General features: G+C 40.1%; 1 protein-coding gene across 2 annotated transcripts in view; it reads left to right on the top strand.

Annotated features, from left to right (window-relative positions):
• DIAPH3 (diaphanous related formin 3) overlaps positions 1-13,579 on the top strand; it is a 472,405-nt gene extending 458,826 nt beyond the window's left edge. For both annotated transcript variants that reach the window (XM_028526818.2, XM_028526817.2), the window contains one exon: positions 12,338-13,579. In XM_028526818.2, coding sequence (XP_028382619.1) covers positions 12,338-12,600 — 263 coding nt within the window. In that variant the 3' untranslated portion in view covers positions 12,601-13,579. The remainder of the gene's footprint in view (positions 1-12,337) is intronic.
• Positions 13,580-15,586: the final 2,007 nt, after the last annotated feature.

Consider the following 15,586-nt stretch of genomic DNA (forward strand, 5'->3'; position numbering starts at 1 on the left):
AATTAGCTGAGAACTTTCATCTCAATAATTTAATGAACCATAAATTGCTAGACATTTACAGTTAGTGTGGATCCTCAGTAATTCTTTTAATATCAAATACCATGTTGATTTTAAGGTTCCATACACTTTAAGACTCCTTCTGAGCTAACAATTAGTGTAAATTTTAAGAGAATATACAAGAAATGGACAACTGACATTTGCAATAGCGTGCCCTCTGTCCCTTTTCCTGCAGTCAGCACCTTCTTCAGCTTACCAAGAGTACTGCCCTCTAATTTCATTCTTTTCTGCCTGCTGGATGGTACATTTCTAATGCTTTGTGTTTCGTGTTACCATAGAGACAGGAGGTACTCCAAAGCCCTGGGAAGATGAGTAGAAGTAGGTCTTTGAGAAAACAGTCCCGCTGGCTACAATAGAGAAGCCTGAGGCTGGAATCTACAGCAGGAAATGGGAAGAGGCAATTGAGTGTTCTGATCAGGCTCTGCCTCTGTAGGGTCCCAGGAAGCACAGGTCCAGCCTATCAGCTGCATCAAAAATGAGTTGTTTACAGAAACCAGTTTTTCAGTAATTTCAGTGCAGCCTGTAACCACAGTGTTTTGTTTGCAATAAAGTACCTGAAGTAACATTGACCTATTCTTTTTACTGTGTCCTCATTAAAAGGGAGCAGCCTCTAAGAAGGGTTCTGTTTGCCTGACTTATTTTTCCGATCAAAAATCTTACCTTTAAAATGTGGATCGATATTCTTTGACTCAGCTGAAACCATCATAAGTCAAATTGCAGTTTGAGCACAAAGGATTCTACAAACCAGCACCCAAATCATTGATCCAAACATACTGATTCTAGAAATGAGTGGTTTATACAGGATGGGCAAAAGTAGATTTCCAGTTGTGAGTATACGAAGTATGGGTTTACTTCTGTATTATTACTTATTAATTTGTATTTTTCTATATGAACAAATGCAAACCTATTTTTGCCCACCCCTGTATTTATTCTAAATACTTATATATTCTATTCATATTTTGATACCTAATTAAAGCTTTCAAACATTTTCTGATTTAATGAATTGTTATATTTTCTACTATATTTTAACTCATACTTGTTAGTATTTTTTATTTAGGAGAAAGCTGCTAAAAGATTTAAAAATTATACAGATTTTTTTTGCTCTTGATTTTTCCTTACAGATGTATATATGATAAGTCTTTGTAGGGCAAGGGGGAGAGAAAAATGAAATCTTAAGAACAAAATAATGTGGAAAGGAATTTTAAGAGAACAAATATTATTTTATAAATTTAAAACCAGGTGTGTGCTCTCTCTTTCTCTCTCAGTGGATAAAATCCATACTCAGGGTGTTTCCTGGCTTTTTATCAAAGATCTAGTAGTCTATACAGAGAAAGAGTTCAGAAAAATTCAGAAAACATCAACAGATCTTCGTAGGTAATAATCCCAGGACGCAGTGTGTAAACTGTACTTGGGAGGAAGAAGGCCAGTGATCTGTAAGTCTGTAAATAGAGTAAGGTTGAACACCGTCCTCTGAGGCCCTCACTTTCCTCAAACTGACAGTAGGAGGCAGTAGTGTACTAGTCTGAGCTGCTCTCTTTAAAGTAATGTCTATGACGCAGGCCAGATTTTTTTTTAACTCATTTTCTAGAAATATATGAAACCAAAATCTTAGAAGTAGTTTCAGATTTTATAATGAAACTTGGTACCATCATTCCACGCTGCTGGGCTATGAATAGAACAATCAAAAAAGGCAAGTCTATCAGCTTCTAACAGTGGCAACTCTGTACTTCGGTTCCAATTTGAATAGAAGAATGGCAAGAAATAAAGGCCAATCTCATTTTGGAAAGAAGGAGAGTCACATTTAATGTTAGACCCTTCTAATTCTCACTGACTTACTAAAACGTGTATAGCACTATGAAGTAAAAGCAGAGGAGTCTCTGAATGGGAGCCTGGTCTTCCTTTGCTTGGGTGGCGGGAAAGACGTGTCAACACAGAGAAGGCAGCAACAGTGGGGGTGTTGCAATTAGCATCTGTCTATCACGATTGTATTTTTAACTTTAGCCTTCGTCTGTTGTACCATTCACAAATCCATATTATCTAGGAATATACAACTGTCCCTTCCTCTTCAAGTTTTGGAACATTGCAGTCTTTCACTTGACTGTTTCTTATGTAGCTAAAGAAGTTAAAATATTGAGAAAAAAATTTTCCTTCTGTAATAATTGATTTTGTTAATAGGTTATCTTTCATTTATTGACCTAACTTTAATAGTCTGTATTTGGGATTACCTCAGTATTAGGAATGTATTTATAGCTGCGATTATTTCCCTATGTAATTAACAGTACATATTTATATGATAACTAACTACGATTCGTGTACACTATGTGACCATAGAAGAAAGCCAAGTTTACTAATCCAAACGACACAAGGAAACAAATTGCAGAATAAATGCATTTCTAATACTGAGTAAAAGATCCCAAAATACACACCCATACAAGGGTGGAGTTCATTATCTTGCTATTGTAACTTCTGCTGTGGCCAGGAGAACTACACATCCCTCTACAGCAGTGGTCCCCAACCCTTTTGGCACCAGGGACCATTTGTGTGGAAGGCAATTTTTCTACGGACAGGGGTTGGGGGATGGTTTTGGGATGACTCAAGTGCATTACATTCAAGCTCACCTCCTGCTCTGCTGCCAGGTTCCTAACCAGTGTTGGTCCTCGGCCCAAGACCCTGGGGACCCCTCCTGTGACTTAAATAAATTATAGAAATCTTTTTAGTAAATATGGGTAAATAGACAATATTAATTTCCATTAGGGTATGGATTATTCTAATTTGAACTTTAACTTTTAAGTAGAGTTTAAATTTTTATGGTTTCTAATTTACTTTTAATAATTATTAGGACTTTTATAGTACAAAATCAAATTTGAGGTGAAGTTATTATCACTGTAAGTTTACAAAGATATCCAACCCAAACGTGTTGCAGGTGATCGCACTGGTAGAGACTCCAGTTAGAGCGGTGCTCTCAGTACTGCAGCTGGTAGCCATGTGTGCTCCTGAGCTCTGGAAACGCGGCTGGCCTGGACTGAGACTACAGGGTGCTGTACATGTAACAGATACTTGGTTTTGAAGACTTAATGTCCCCCAAAACAGAATGTTAAAGATCTTATCAATACATTTTATTTTGCTTACATGTTAAAACTGCCAGGATGAGCACTAGCAAGCTGACATTTGGTTCAGTAAAATACATCTTTAAAATTAATTCCACCTGATTCTTCACAATGTTTAATGTGATTTCCAGAAAATTTTAAGGTACATATATGGCTTACTTTGCTGACTCATTATATTTCTATTGGACAGCTGTCTTAGACTCACTGCTATGTCCTCAAGAGGCCAGAAAGCACAAAAAATACCATTAATCGTAATTATATATGTCATCTGTTTGTTATTTAGGTAATGTTATTCTGAAGTGTTTTTTTAAAGGATTACTATAAAACATTAAACAAGGTGGTAAAATTATGTTATGCTTAGGTTCAGTCGCTTAAGAAGTAATGTACAAACATTCATTGAGAAGCAGGCACTACCATTCCAAGTACAGCCAGTCCTCAGATAACTGTTCAGTCCCTCTTGTTTTGTTGTAATGCTAATGAAGGGGAAAATCGATTTCCGTCTAGGGCCACTATCTGTGTGGATTTCTCCAGGGACTCCAGTTTCCACCCACTTCCCAAAGATGCGTGCGCGTGAGGTGAACAGTTGTATCTACATTGTCCCAGCATGGGTGCGTGCGGGTGTATGGGGCTGGCCCTTCAAAGAAAGGGCATGCTGTCCGGGGTGGGTTCCCACCTTATGCCTTGAACTGCCAGGATGAGCTCTGGTGAGTGCGATCCTGGGATTTCACTGTATGTCATTTCACTATACATCATTTCACTCCAAGTTGCTGTTCCCAAGAACCTATCAGTGACAGTATGTGAGGACTTACTATACCTGGGACACAACAGTGAATAAAACAGAAAGATCCTTGCTCACATGGAGTTGTGACCTAGTAAGTTAAATCAGAGTTAGATGTGAGTTTTTCTTACTCCTTGAGCATATTACTATCTTTTAGATATGGCTAACAAAATATATTTAGTGACAGGCTGTGCAGAAGTAAAGGAGCATTTCTGTGTGCATAGTCAGACATGAAATTATTTGAATTTAACATGGTCTTCATCACACAGGTATGCCAGGTTTGAATTCTCTAATGAATAGAAGCAGGCTGTTTTAAGCAAATTTTTATTAGGCATATAGTGAAAATCAGAGTCAAGTATTAAGTATACATGGTAAGTTTTTTAAAGGTTGAATTCAAAAGGATTCTATGCTCATACAATGCTATTGTTTTATAATATTGGATACAGTAGTTGGGTTTGGTTCTTACCAGAGTTTTGAACTACTAAATGACTATGATTTTGCGTGTTTATAATGAAAATGACACAATCCTAAATGTTTCAAGGACTCAGTACCTAACGTGGTAGCTAATGAATTGACGTCACTATTATTTCCAGGAAAACAGTTGGAATTGTGGCTGTTTAGCTTGACAAGGAAATTTGGGGGATGTGATTTCTGTCTTTTCCTGGTTGGGGGGGTGGTGAGTGGAAGAGGAATTAGACTCACTTAATAGAGCCCCAATGGGAAAAATGAGTAGGGCCAGTGTCTAAAGCAAACTCTAGAAAAATATAAGGTAAAACTTTTCATTATTAGAGCTGTGCAAAGGAGGAATGCATGGCCTTCTATGATTATGAGGATACGACTGGAAGTCTTCAAACTTAGGCTAGACAACCACCTGACAGGATGCTGAATAGATGGAACTTAAGCATTGGATAGACGGTTCTACCAAGTAACTAAGGCTCTTCTAATCCTGAGTTTGCATAAGTCTACATTTGATGATTCTATGAATCAAAGTGAAATGGAGTTGAAGTAGCTTGTTATTCAGAAGAAACACCTGTGCATTGGAAGTTTCTAACAAATACTGAATTAGGAAATATGAAAGATAAAGGAAAAAGTTGAAATCATGCTATAAGATGCTGCTTAGAAATGACTTCTGGAAAATATGTAGGTCCTATAGTATTTATTTAGCTGGTTATTTTTCCAATATAACAACAGCTTCCCTGTCATCAATCAGCATGAGGGATCGACCTCCTGAAACCTCTCAAATGTAAAGTGCTCTGTCCATTTCCCAGTATGTTGGTCTTGTCAGCTCCATCACATGCCCCAGAGCCTGGGCAGCACCAGCTCTGTGTTAGGCTTGCCAGAAGCAACTAGCAAGATCTGTGGGGCTTTCACAGTCCAGGAACTTCTCTACACCTCAGTTTTCTAAGTTGTTAGCTATCTGAGTTAGTAGCTATCTTTTAGGGGAAAAGTCATTAAAAAAAATTTAAAATAACATGTAATGAGTTTTTCATATATATATATATATATATATAATAACACTAATATCAAATCATAGTCCTATATTATCTCCTGCCCTCTTCCTCTTAAACCACCAGATCAACTTATCAAGGTACCTCCTACCTGTCATACATCAGCTGACAGGCACTCGCATTCTTTAGAAATATTTACGTAATAGCTGCTAAGCCACATACTGGAGACGACAAGTGCAGTGACCCCAGGCAGATGTCGGGAGCAGATAGCGTGGTTGCTTTAAGTATGAAGAGGTTACTGCTTTGCACATGGAAGTCTGGTTTGAAAACGCGTGGTCTGAAGTAATGGTAGGACACTGAGATAAGTGCTCGGGAGGCTGAGGTGGGCGCAGTGTGACAGCCCACCTGGTAGGGCTGCGGAGCAGAGTTGGGGCGGCTCCTTCCCAGAGCAGGAGACTGCAGCTGTGGGATCTTGGCCAAAAGAATGTAGAAGGGACAGAATAATGGGCATCATCATGCTTGGCAAGGGGCTGAAAGGTAGAATAAATGGTCAAAGATGACTGAAAATGAATCATCAAAAAGCAGAAGAGTATACATGGTCAAGGGCTTTATTGTGAGAGAGCATTCTAATCAGGAACCTGAAGACGGGAGCTTTGTCTCCAGCTCTTCCCCGGGAGCCTGCTCCATCGCCAGGTCCTTCTAGCCCTATGGCCAGCCAGGGAGGCTCCGCATAGGAAACCGCAGAACGGCAGTGCTGCCTCTGAAGTTTTACCTAAACGGCAGTGTCCTAGAACAAGACCGAATACAAGTGTATATTTGATGACTTTCTGAAAAAAAAAATTCTAGTTTAATTGTCAACTACCTCCTCTACTCAGAGACACAATACCTTTTATTTATCATCCTCTGCTTTGTCTGTTTTGTTTGAATGGGGGAAGTAATTGTTTTGTTTTGTTTTTGTTTTTACATATGGTTTCAATAAGAGTTTCTTAGCACTCCTGAAAGATTTTAACTATATACAAAATGCCCCTTTGCTCTTTTTATCATTTTTATACACTTTCAATATAAAAGGAAAAATAAACAGCAAAATGAAGCTGAGGGAAGACAATTATTTATCACATCAGTAAATCAGCAGTAAGGAAAACCACAGGGATGTGGGCTGCTGGCGGCCGGCACTGACTTCCGTTGTTGCATAGATTAAAAACATATATTTGTCACACACTTTACTATCACGTAGACCCAGTAGTGCTTTAAAATTATATTTATGAATCACTTTTCCCTCACCAAAGTAAAGTCATTGCCGGGGTGAAACAAACTGTTCCTCAGTACAGGCCAAAGTAACAGTTAAGAGCGAAAGGTAAAAGATTGTAAGGAGAGACGGAATTCCAGAGACTGACTGAACGCGGTCCGTGTCGGACTCCAGAGCTCCATATCCGTCCTCCTGTCAAAGCTGCCACGGGCTCACGGCTGACCACAAAAGGCAGGAGCTCAATTTCATATTTCATCTGAGAGTTGGCACTTCTAAGAAGCTCATGCCCATTAGAACCACAATGTGATGGAGGATCAATACTGACTTAAAGGGAATCATGCCTCTCTCTGAACCATAACTGATACTTCCTGCCGCCGCGAGGGTGCTCCCCAAGGGCTGTCAGCCCGGGCGGCAGCCGTGCCTTCTTAGCTCAAGAGGCAGAACTCTTGGCAGAAATATTTCCTCATTTGATGCCAAGCTGCATATATTTAGAGTTACGTTTTTGTGTCAGCAATTTTCCTGGTTTCATCTGTCTTTTGTGTTACTCAGAAAACAATGGAAATGTTAGCTCAGGATGGTGGGGGTTTTGTTTCTCGGGGTTTTTTTGTTTTCTTTGTCATCCAAATCTCTAGTCTGCCAAAGGCCATGTGGGACCCAACACTGATGCAGTTTAAGGCTTTTATTCTCATATTTAAGTCTAGGGAGTTATCCGTACTTAAGAGCCATTCAACTTTTCAATGATTTTCAACTTTTCCTTCATTTTCAGGTGGGGGAAAAAGCTGTGGTGAGACTCCAGAATCAAATCTTATAGTAAAAATCATAGGAGGAAATACAATGAAATCAGTGAGCTTTTGTATGTTAAATGAAAATAGCATGTATATTCATCCCATTTATTTCTACAGAAACATAAACACAAGATGTATGGACAGGATTCTCTTACTGGCCTGGTACTAAGAATAGCAGCTGGGCCTTGCTGCTCACCAGTGGCTTTGGATATTGTCAGTGGTCCTAGGTAGATCATACTTCTCTTAACAAACACCAACTGCAATATCTTGGGGTGGGGGGTGGAGGGGAATAGCAGCCTTGTCTTCAATTCACAAAATAATGGCACAAATTTTCTCTCTTAGGAGGGTTAAACAGTCATTTTGCTTTGTCTTAATGTTTTTAGTTTTCCATAAAAAAAAACTATTGATAAGGATTTGAATTAATGAGAAATAGAAAATGCTTCTCTTTTTTTTGATACCCCAGGCTTATCTTTGATTGAAAGACTTTATCGCCCTGGCTGGCATAGCTCAGTAGATTGAGCTCAGGCTGCGAACCAAAGTGTCGCAGGTTCGATTCCCAGTCAGGGCACATGCCTGGGTTGCAGGCCATGACCCCCAGCAACCGCACATTGATGTTTGTCTCCCTCTCTCTCTCTCTCTCTCTCTCCCCCTCCCCCTCCCTTCCCTCTCTAAAAATAAAATAAATAAAATCTTTAAAAAAAAAAAAAAAAGAAAGACTTTATGTGTCCAAGATAGGTCATTTTGTATGAAACTTTCTAATTTCTTATGACAAGGACAAACCCACTGGCCTACATTACATTTTTGTCATGCCTTTGAGCACCTATATGGAGTTCTTCCCAATGTAAAGGGTTGTGGCACCTCCTGGATGTTTGAAATGAACCTTCTAGAAATTAAGTGCATGTTTTAATTGCAGTTAAGTGCGTGGAATTTGGGTCTCTAGTTCAGCCCACATGAAGCCATTAACAGGGGACTTTTAAAGTAATAGTTATAGCAAAAGACACTTGGCCTTCAACCAATATTACAATAACATTTTTATATATAAGTGAACTTTCATGTTGGGACTTTCCTCTAACTGTAAAAATTTCTCTAGTTGCAGTGGGATAGAAGACGCCTCCAACCCAACTTCATTTATCTGTGTTGCAATTTAAAATGTGGCTCCCTCTGTTCTATATGTTGGATCTCCCATGTCTGGGGACCTGCATGGGGGCTGCTGGGATGCTGAGAGAGAAATGTGACAGTTGGAGTTGTTGTCTAGAAACTTCTGACAGCACCATAAGCTCATTGCTAGAGAAACCCTTGTGCACTTTCTTTCTTATTTATTCAGTGGTCTCAGGAATGGCCTCTTTTTATCTCGCCTTGTCTGTTTCTTCTCATGAAAGATTCTCTATCTGAAGCCACAGAGGAGTTAAATACCAGCTTGGTTTTTTTCTCTTATCACTTTGTCCCTTAAGCGTGCTCCCAGCTATTTGTGGAGTGTTCTCAGAAGGGAAGAATGCTCTTGCCTGCTTTGGTCCTCCCATTGTTATCTACCTCAGCCTTGGAGCAAGTTCAAAGAGCAAACTCTGAAAGAAAACCCAGGCTCTGCCAGGCATTTCATCCTTAGATCTGGTATAGGTTGAGTAAAGACAACCAAAATATCCGAGTGGGTATATACAATCCTTGTTTTTAGCAACATGCCGTTTATTGGCCTTGGAAGGAGCTGCTTCAGAAGAGTTAAGGGTCAAAAGCATGATGGGAGTGGGTTCAAGATAAAACTGGGAAGCATGGAACTGAGAAAGTAAGGAAGGCTAGTGCTGAGGGGTTCTGCTGTGAGTCAGTCCACAACGGAGGTGGTAAATGGACCAGGATATGGAGTCAAAATCAAAGGATTCTTTTCTCTTAAGGTTAAGGTTATTATCCATACAGCATACTTGTGTGCTGAGGAGACTGGTCACAGGAAGAGGGAAGCTTCTGTGAAGTGGTAGCAAGGACACAGTGGACAGAGGCATGTCCTTGAGTAGACAAGCAAGAGTAGTAGAGGTGCTGCCCTTGAGGCGCTGCCCTCAGAGGGACACGCATAGCAGACCCTAACAGGGGGGAAGGGTGTTTGTGCGTTCAGTGCGTAGACAGGGAGAGCTTACGGGGGCTTGTTCTCTCTAATCGCTTCTATGAATGTGTGAAATGAGAGTGAAGACAATCATGCCGGATGTTGGAAAAGAAAGCAGAAGGTGTGAAATAGTTGTCTAGGAGATGGGAGGGGTGCATGGAGGAGGGGATTGTAGGGGGATGAAGGTTGTACTTGAAGTTTATAATCGTGAATTTAAGTGGGACCAGGAAAGGAAAGAAGTACACGTGTGACGTTGGACATACTGTGTGCTGAGGTAGTTTACGTAGATATACTATCTGCCCTTCAAAGTTACTGGGAGGATTGAACGTGTCAGAAAGCATTTTGAAAATCACTTCTCCGCCTTTTGGCTAAGATCAAGCATAGAGAAAGCATTTTGAAGTATGAAGTACAGGACATTCAAAGCTAAGTTATTAGGAAACTTAGCTTTGAATTACTTAGCATTTTTCCTTGGCAAAAAGCTTTTCAAATTTCTTTGAGACAGCCTAGGAATCTCTGGAGGCAGCGCTGGGCTGCTGCCACTGAGTCGCTCGGTGCTGAAGTCTAAGCGATGACTTCACCTCCCTCTGCTCCCGCCTCTCAGTCTATAAAATGAGGGTGGTAATGTGTAAAGTGCAACAGATGCTTTATGAGTAAAGGTGCCACATAAGTACAAGCTATTAATACAATGTTATTTCAGCCCTGACTGTTGCAGTCACCAGAAAATCACAAAGGTCAGAGCATCTGGAAAAGTCCTCTAAGTCTTGGGAGGTAGATGCCTCCCTTGGAAAGCTTTGAAAGGGAGAAGGAAAACTGGGAGTCACTTGCATTATTTCCTTTAATTCTCGCAAGTACTCTGTGAGGTTGATTATTAGAGCCTGAAATCCAGGGAGATTAAGTAACCTGGGGAGCCAAGTGGTAGAGCTTGGATTTCAACCCAGATTGACCTTAAAATCCCGTGCTCTCTCCGCTCTGCCTCACTGGGGTTGGGCTTGCTGCTCAATAGCCACGGAAGGTACAGAATAACTTATATGTTATAGACCTGCATTTTAGCCCATCTGACCTCTTCTCTGACATCAGACATTTGACTGGAGTTGCCCAGTCACAGAATAAGCGGGTTTATTATATCTTCATGATAGAGTCACTTACAAGAAGTCAAATAACAAGAAAAGACAGGACCATCTGGGGGAAGGTGCAATAAGCTAACTATAAAAACTTATATTTAGCAACAAATGTGGTTTTCCAACGCATTTTGGGAAAGGGGGGTGCATGCTAGAAAATAAATCAATGTGTGTGGTCATGGGGACGCAGGAACCCCGTGCCCGCTGCGCCCTCTCCTGCAAACCTACAAGGAGCCTTAGAAACTGTTAGGGCACAAACTGCTCTAAGAGAAAACTGCTGCTGCATTAGATGTTGATTTTTAGGTAACAATTACCCACCTGATAGAGAAGGTGATAGGAAAAGTATATTTATTTTCTTTAGCAGCTAAAAGGTGATCATACTTCTAAAATTTGTTGAAATTGTCCAAGAAAGTGTGTAAAACACTCATCCATCACTGGAGAGCCCCTGGTCAGGAAGTGACAGTGCAGTAAATATCTCCAGCAGCCACCTTTTAACGTACAAGCTGTTTTCGGTTGGAATTTTCAGCACTCACATAAAACACACTGTCATGAGTGACTGCTTGTGCTCCAGAGTCATTACTATTGGGATAATGGAACATCTCTCAGCGAATAACCAAAAAACTTTAAATGTCATGTCAAGTTTGTTGAAGCCATTTTCAAGCCGCATTCAAGGTTACATGAATATTGAGGGTGTCTGTTTTTCAAAGTTGGAGTTCTGTGAGAGAGATCGCTCACGAGGTTGTGCAATGTGAGAGTCAGTTAATTAAAAGAAAATCTAGTGTTCTTTGGAAAAGTCAATCAGCCAGAGCTATTTAGTCCTTAGCTATTGCAACTCTCTCCTTAGAGGCTTGATAAGTCGTCATCACTGTCACTTACAAAAAAAAAAAAAAAGAAAATATGTATTTATGTCTGTACACGGTATATATATTTGATGATTAAGTGATGGCAATTCTGTTTTGCCAAGAAGTTTTAACAATTTGCTTGCCAAATTCAATATTTTTTTAGGGGAAATTGTCGACTTTTTAAATTCCTGTTAGAAACTTTTCTCCTTGATTTTGTTCCAAAAGGAAATTAATTCATCATTATTCAAACTAATGCTTATCTTGGGTGATAAGAGTATGGAAATGATTTCTTTACCCAATGTGTATTTATTGAACACCTACTTTGCCCCAGGGCCATTTTAGCCATGAAAGTTACAGCAGTATTTAAAACAAAAACAATGTTCCCAATGTCTCAGCTTACATTGTAATAAAGTGATAGACAATGGGCAAGTAAACAAATACAAAATGTGTCCAGTGGTTATGAGTTTTGTGGAGAGAAAGGCAAGGGAGTAAGGAGATGCTGTGGTGAGACGAGTGTCATTTTAGATGGATGGTGAGAGCAGACCTCTTCATTTACATGGCATTTGAGCAGACGCCTGAGTGAAATAGAGAACCAAGCTTTGATAATAACTGAGTGATGACCATTTTGGGCATAAACGAAGAAAGAAATAAGCATAAGTGCTAATGAAATAAATGATTGTCTGTTTATACTTCAGTTTATTCTTAACCTCTGTGTTCATTTTAAATCTACCGTACTCTGTTGAATACTTTTAGCTTAATATAGCTAAGAGGATTTGTTTATTGAGAATAATTATTTTAAAATTATATTTTGTAATCTGCACAGTCCTTGCTTTTCACAGTGATAAATGTTATGTTTCTTCCTCACTGCAGAAAACCAGAAAGTGCAGTTGACAGAAGGTTCACGTTCACACTGCAGTATCAGTTGCAACTCAACGAGGGTTCCAGTCACCAAGGAGCTTAATTATAATCTAGACACTCACGCGTCTGCAGGGAGGATCAAGGCAGCTGAGAGGAAGGAAGCCTGCAATGTGGAAAGCAACAGAAAAAAGGAAATGGAACTTCTTGGCTCTGTTTCTAAAAATGAATCCATTCCTGAAGTTGAAGCCCTGCTGGCAAGATTACGAGCTTTATAAATTAAACTGGTAAAAAAATAAAATAAAAAAATGATCACACCAAATAGCAAGGCATGCTCTGAGCTCTAACACTTGGAAAAATTGCTTTTTATATGCTACTTTATACAATTTTAAATTATGATATATATTAGAAAAACAAAGCTAAATACACAATTGCAATGCTTTTCCTATGGACTTGAGGTTGTGACTTAATCAAGGTTGTGATGGGCTTTAATGTATATTCATCATCTGGTATTTATGTGTTCTATATTTGGGGGTTAAATTATATGCACATTTCAGAGAACAGGGAGGTAACCATGTGTTCAGCAATGGGTCCTTAAGAAAATAGCAAGTTTCTAAGTCAACTGTAATGTTTACTTTACTATTTTCCACATCAGTAAACGTCAAATCTTCAAACCTCAAGTCTTGCTACATATCCATGCATGTTACTTATATAGGCCCAGATTTTCCTTGAATTGGGAATATGCTATTAGCATAGTATCAAAAACATGAAACTGAATATAACAGCGCTGTGAGGAAATGATTGATAAGCTCCTTACCATCATTGGATTCATGTTAATTAGCCCTGTAAGAAACTATAAGACCATTGAGCATATTTCCAAAAGTGATGTGCTAGAAATACACTCTGCAAAATGCACAAGCTTTTGCATAAAGTTGGACACACAAGGTATTACAGTGCTGCTGACACTCTCAGCTGAGGAGCACACCCCACACCGCCCCTCTCCTGACCCCGTAATTATGACTCGGGGATAGAATTGCCATTTTGAAACTTCCCAAGTAATGACTTTTTTTGATTTCTGCAAACAAACTTGAAATTGCTGTTTCTTTGATCTGACAATCAATAATTTTAACAAAGATCTGAAGAAATGTTTCAAGGAAAGTTTTCTGATGCAAATGTTACAATTGTATTTTATTTGGGGCATCAAATTAACTTTGTTAATTCTATATCAAAGAAAATAAACTTGCTACTTGCACTCAATGAGAAAAATCACTCCTTTTTTGCAGTTAGCATATTCTGTGGATGAGCTGGAAATAGACTGTGCTATGCAGTCGATCTCAGCATCTATTTAGCTTTATTATCTGCAGTAAGTAAGTGACTGGTCTTTTACCTTCAGTTAAAAAGCAGTTATATGGAAGTAGTCTGTGAGGTCCACTGCTTTTTATTTCCTTAAGTTGCCACCTCCTTTCAGTTCCAACTTAATAAAGTTAATTAATTAGAACCATGAACCAGGCCCTGTTTACAGACATTGGGGAACAAAGTGTTATCCATACACAGTGTGGGAATAAATTGTTCTCGTGTATATCGCTGAAATGTGCATTTTACCCTCCCATTGCTATTCCTGTTTTCCTGAACACAAGTCTTAAAAATCAAGAAAAGTGAAGGATGTTTACACATTTAAGTAGACAGGAAACTTAACAGGATGGAGAGAATTTAAATGAAAGGATTCTGATTATTGGTTCTTAACATGATTTTGCAAAGACTCAGGCTTTTCAGAATCACAACTGAAATTCAGCCAGGTAGTTTGGATACAGCAGGTGGCAGGTGAAAACTCTGAAAACTTGGAGCTGAGAGCAGCCATCAGGCGAAGCAGCCTGGCACATAAAGGGAAGTGAAGATGCCGCAGACTCCCGGGGGCAGGCAGGGAAGTCACCAAATCGAGCAGTCAGCTTCAGGGCACCTGTGCGCAGGAGCTGAAGGACAACTTTCTAGCAGGAGGGCCAGTAGCCTGAACCTGGCACAGCAGCGCAGGGGCCCACATTCGCTCTCCCTCCCTCACAGACACAGGCCTCTTCAGAGTAGTTCTAAATAGAAACACTATAGATATGAAGGGAAAAATACAAGGGTTGACAGAGATAAGTGCCAACTTGAAGCGGATCGTTTTCCGTTATTCCTTGATAAATGTCCATTCAACAAGGGGCTAGAGGTGTAGAATTGGGGTTTTAAAATTCATAATATTCCTTTAGCCAACTGGAAATGAAAACTGTCTTAATGAACTGTGACTTGAGGGCAGATCATGAGGTACAATTTTGTGTTTCTGAGCAAACCGTTCATTCATTTGATTTAGCTGATAAAAGGCCAACTCAAAACCGTCTGACGGAGTTCAGTGCCCTTGATGAGGGTGTTCTGTCCGGGCTGCTGACAAACCCTGAGTAGATTCTCTTCCTCTTTCTCTCAGGCCAATGTCAAGAATTTGGCGAGAACACGGACAACTAAGTGATCATTGACTTGTTCAAAAGCAAAGACCTGCAGCTAACAATTTTCCCAATCAATGTAATTTAAACATAAAGAAAGCAGAGCCTTCTGGTCAAATGGAAGAATAGGTAAATGCTGGACTCACCTCTTCACAACCACAACAGAATTACAACTAAATTATAGAACACCCACTGAGAACCACCTGAACACTAGCTGGATGCAATTGCTGTAACTAAGGATATAGTGAAGGAGTCTTGTGGAGGCTGGTTAGAGAGGTGAAGTCAGGAAACAAGCTAGCCCCACAGCCACAGTGTGTCAGTTAAGCAATGGAAGAGATATCTCAGCTGCAGAGCCCCCCACCCCCAACAAGGAGCAAGGGGTCCCAGCCTAAAAGTGGGCTCCCCAGACCAGGGCACCAGTTCTGGGAAGAGGGATCCCTATATTCAGCTGTGAAAACTGGCAGGGATTGTGTCTGAGTGAGACACTATACTACTAGAGCCCTAGGCATTGCAGGTCTTAAATGGCCCAAGCATAGACTCACTTGCTCACAAACGCATTCTCTCTGAGCTCCAGTGCAAGGACGGCATCTTGAAAAGCACCAGGGACATACAAGGAGGAACTAGGCAAGAGCTGGAGGGTCAGGGGCTGGGTCAGCTCTCTCAAGGATGAAACTGCTGACAGACATCATTGTTCTCCTGTTGAGTACTCCCCCTACCCAGCTGACAGGCACAGGCAAGCACCAAATCTGAATGTTCCGTTAACACCGTTTGCCCTTCCCCACCCAACTTGCCC

This window comes from Phyllostomus discolor, chromosome 11, assembly GCF_004126475.2.
Source record: "Phyllostomus discolor isolate MPI-MPIP mPhyDis1 chromosome 11, mPhyDis1.pri.v3, whole genome shotgun sequence".
Lineage (NCBI taxonomy): Eukaryota > Metazoa > Chordata > Mammalia > Chiroptera > Phyllostomidae > Phyllostomus > Phyllostomus discolor.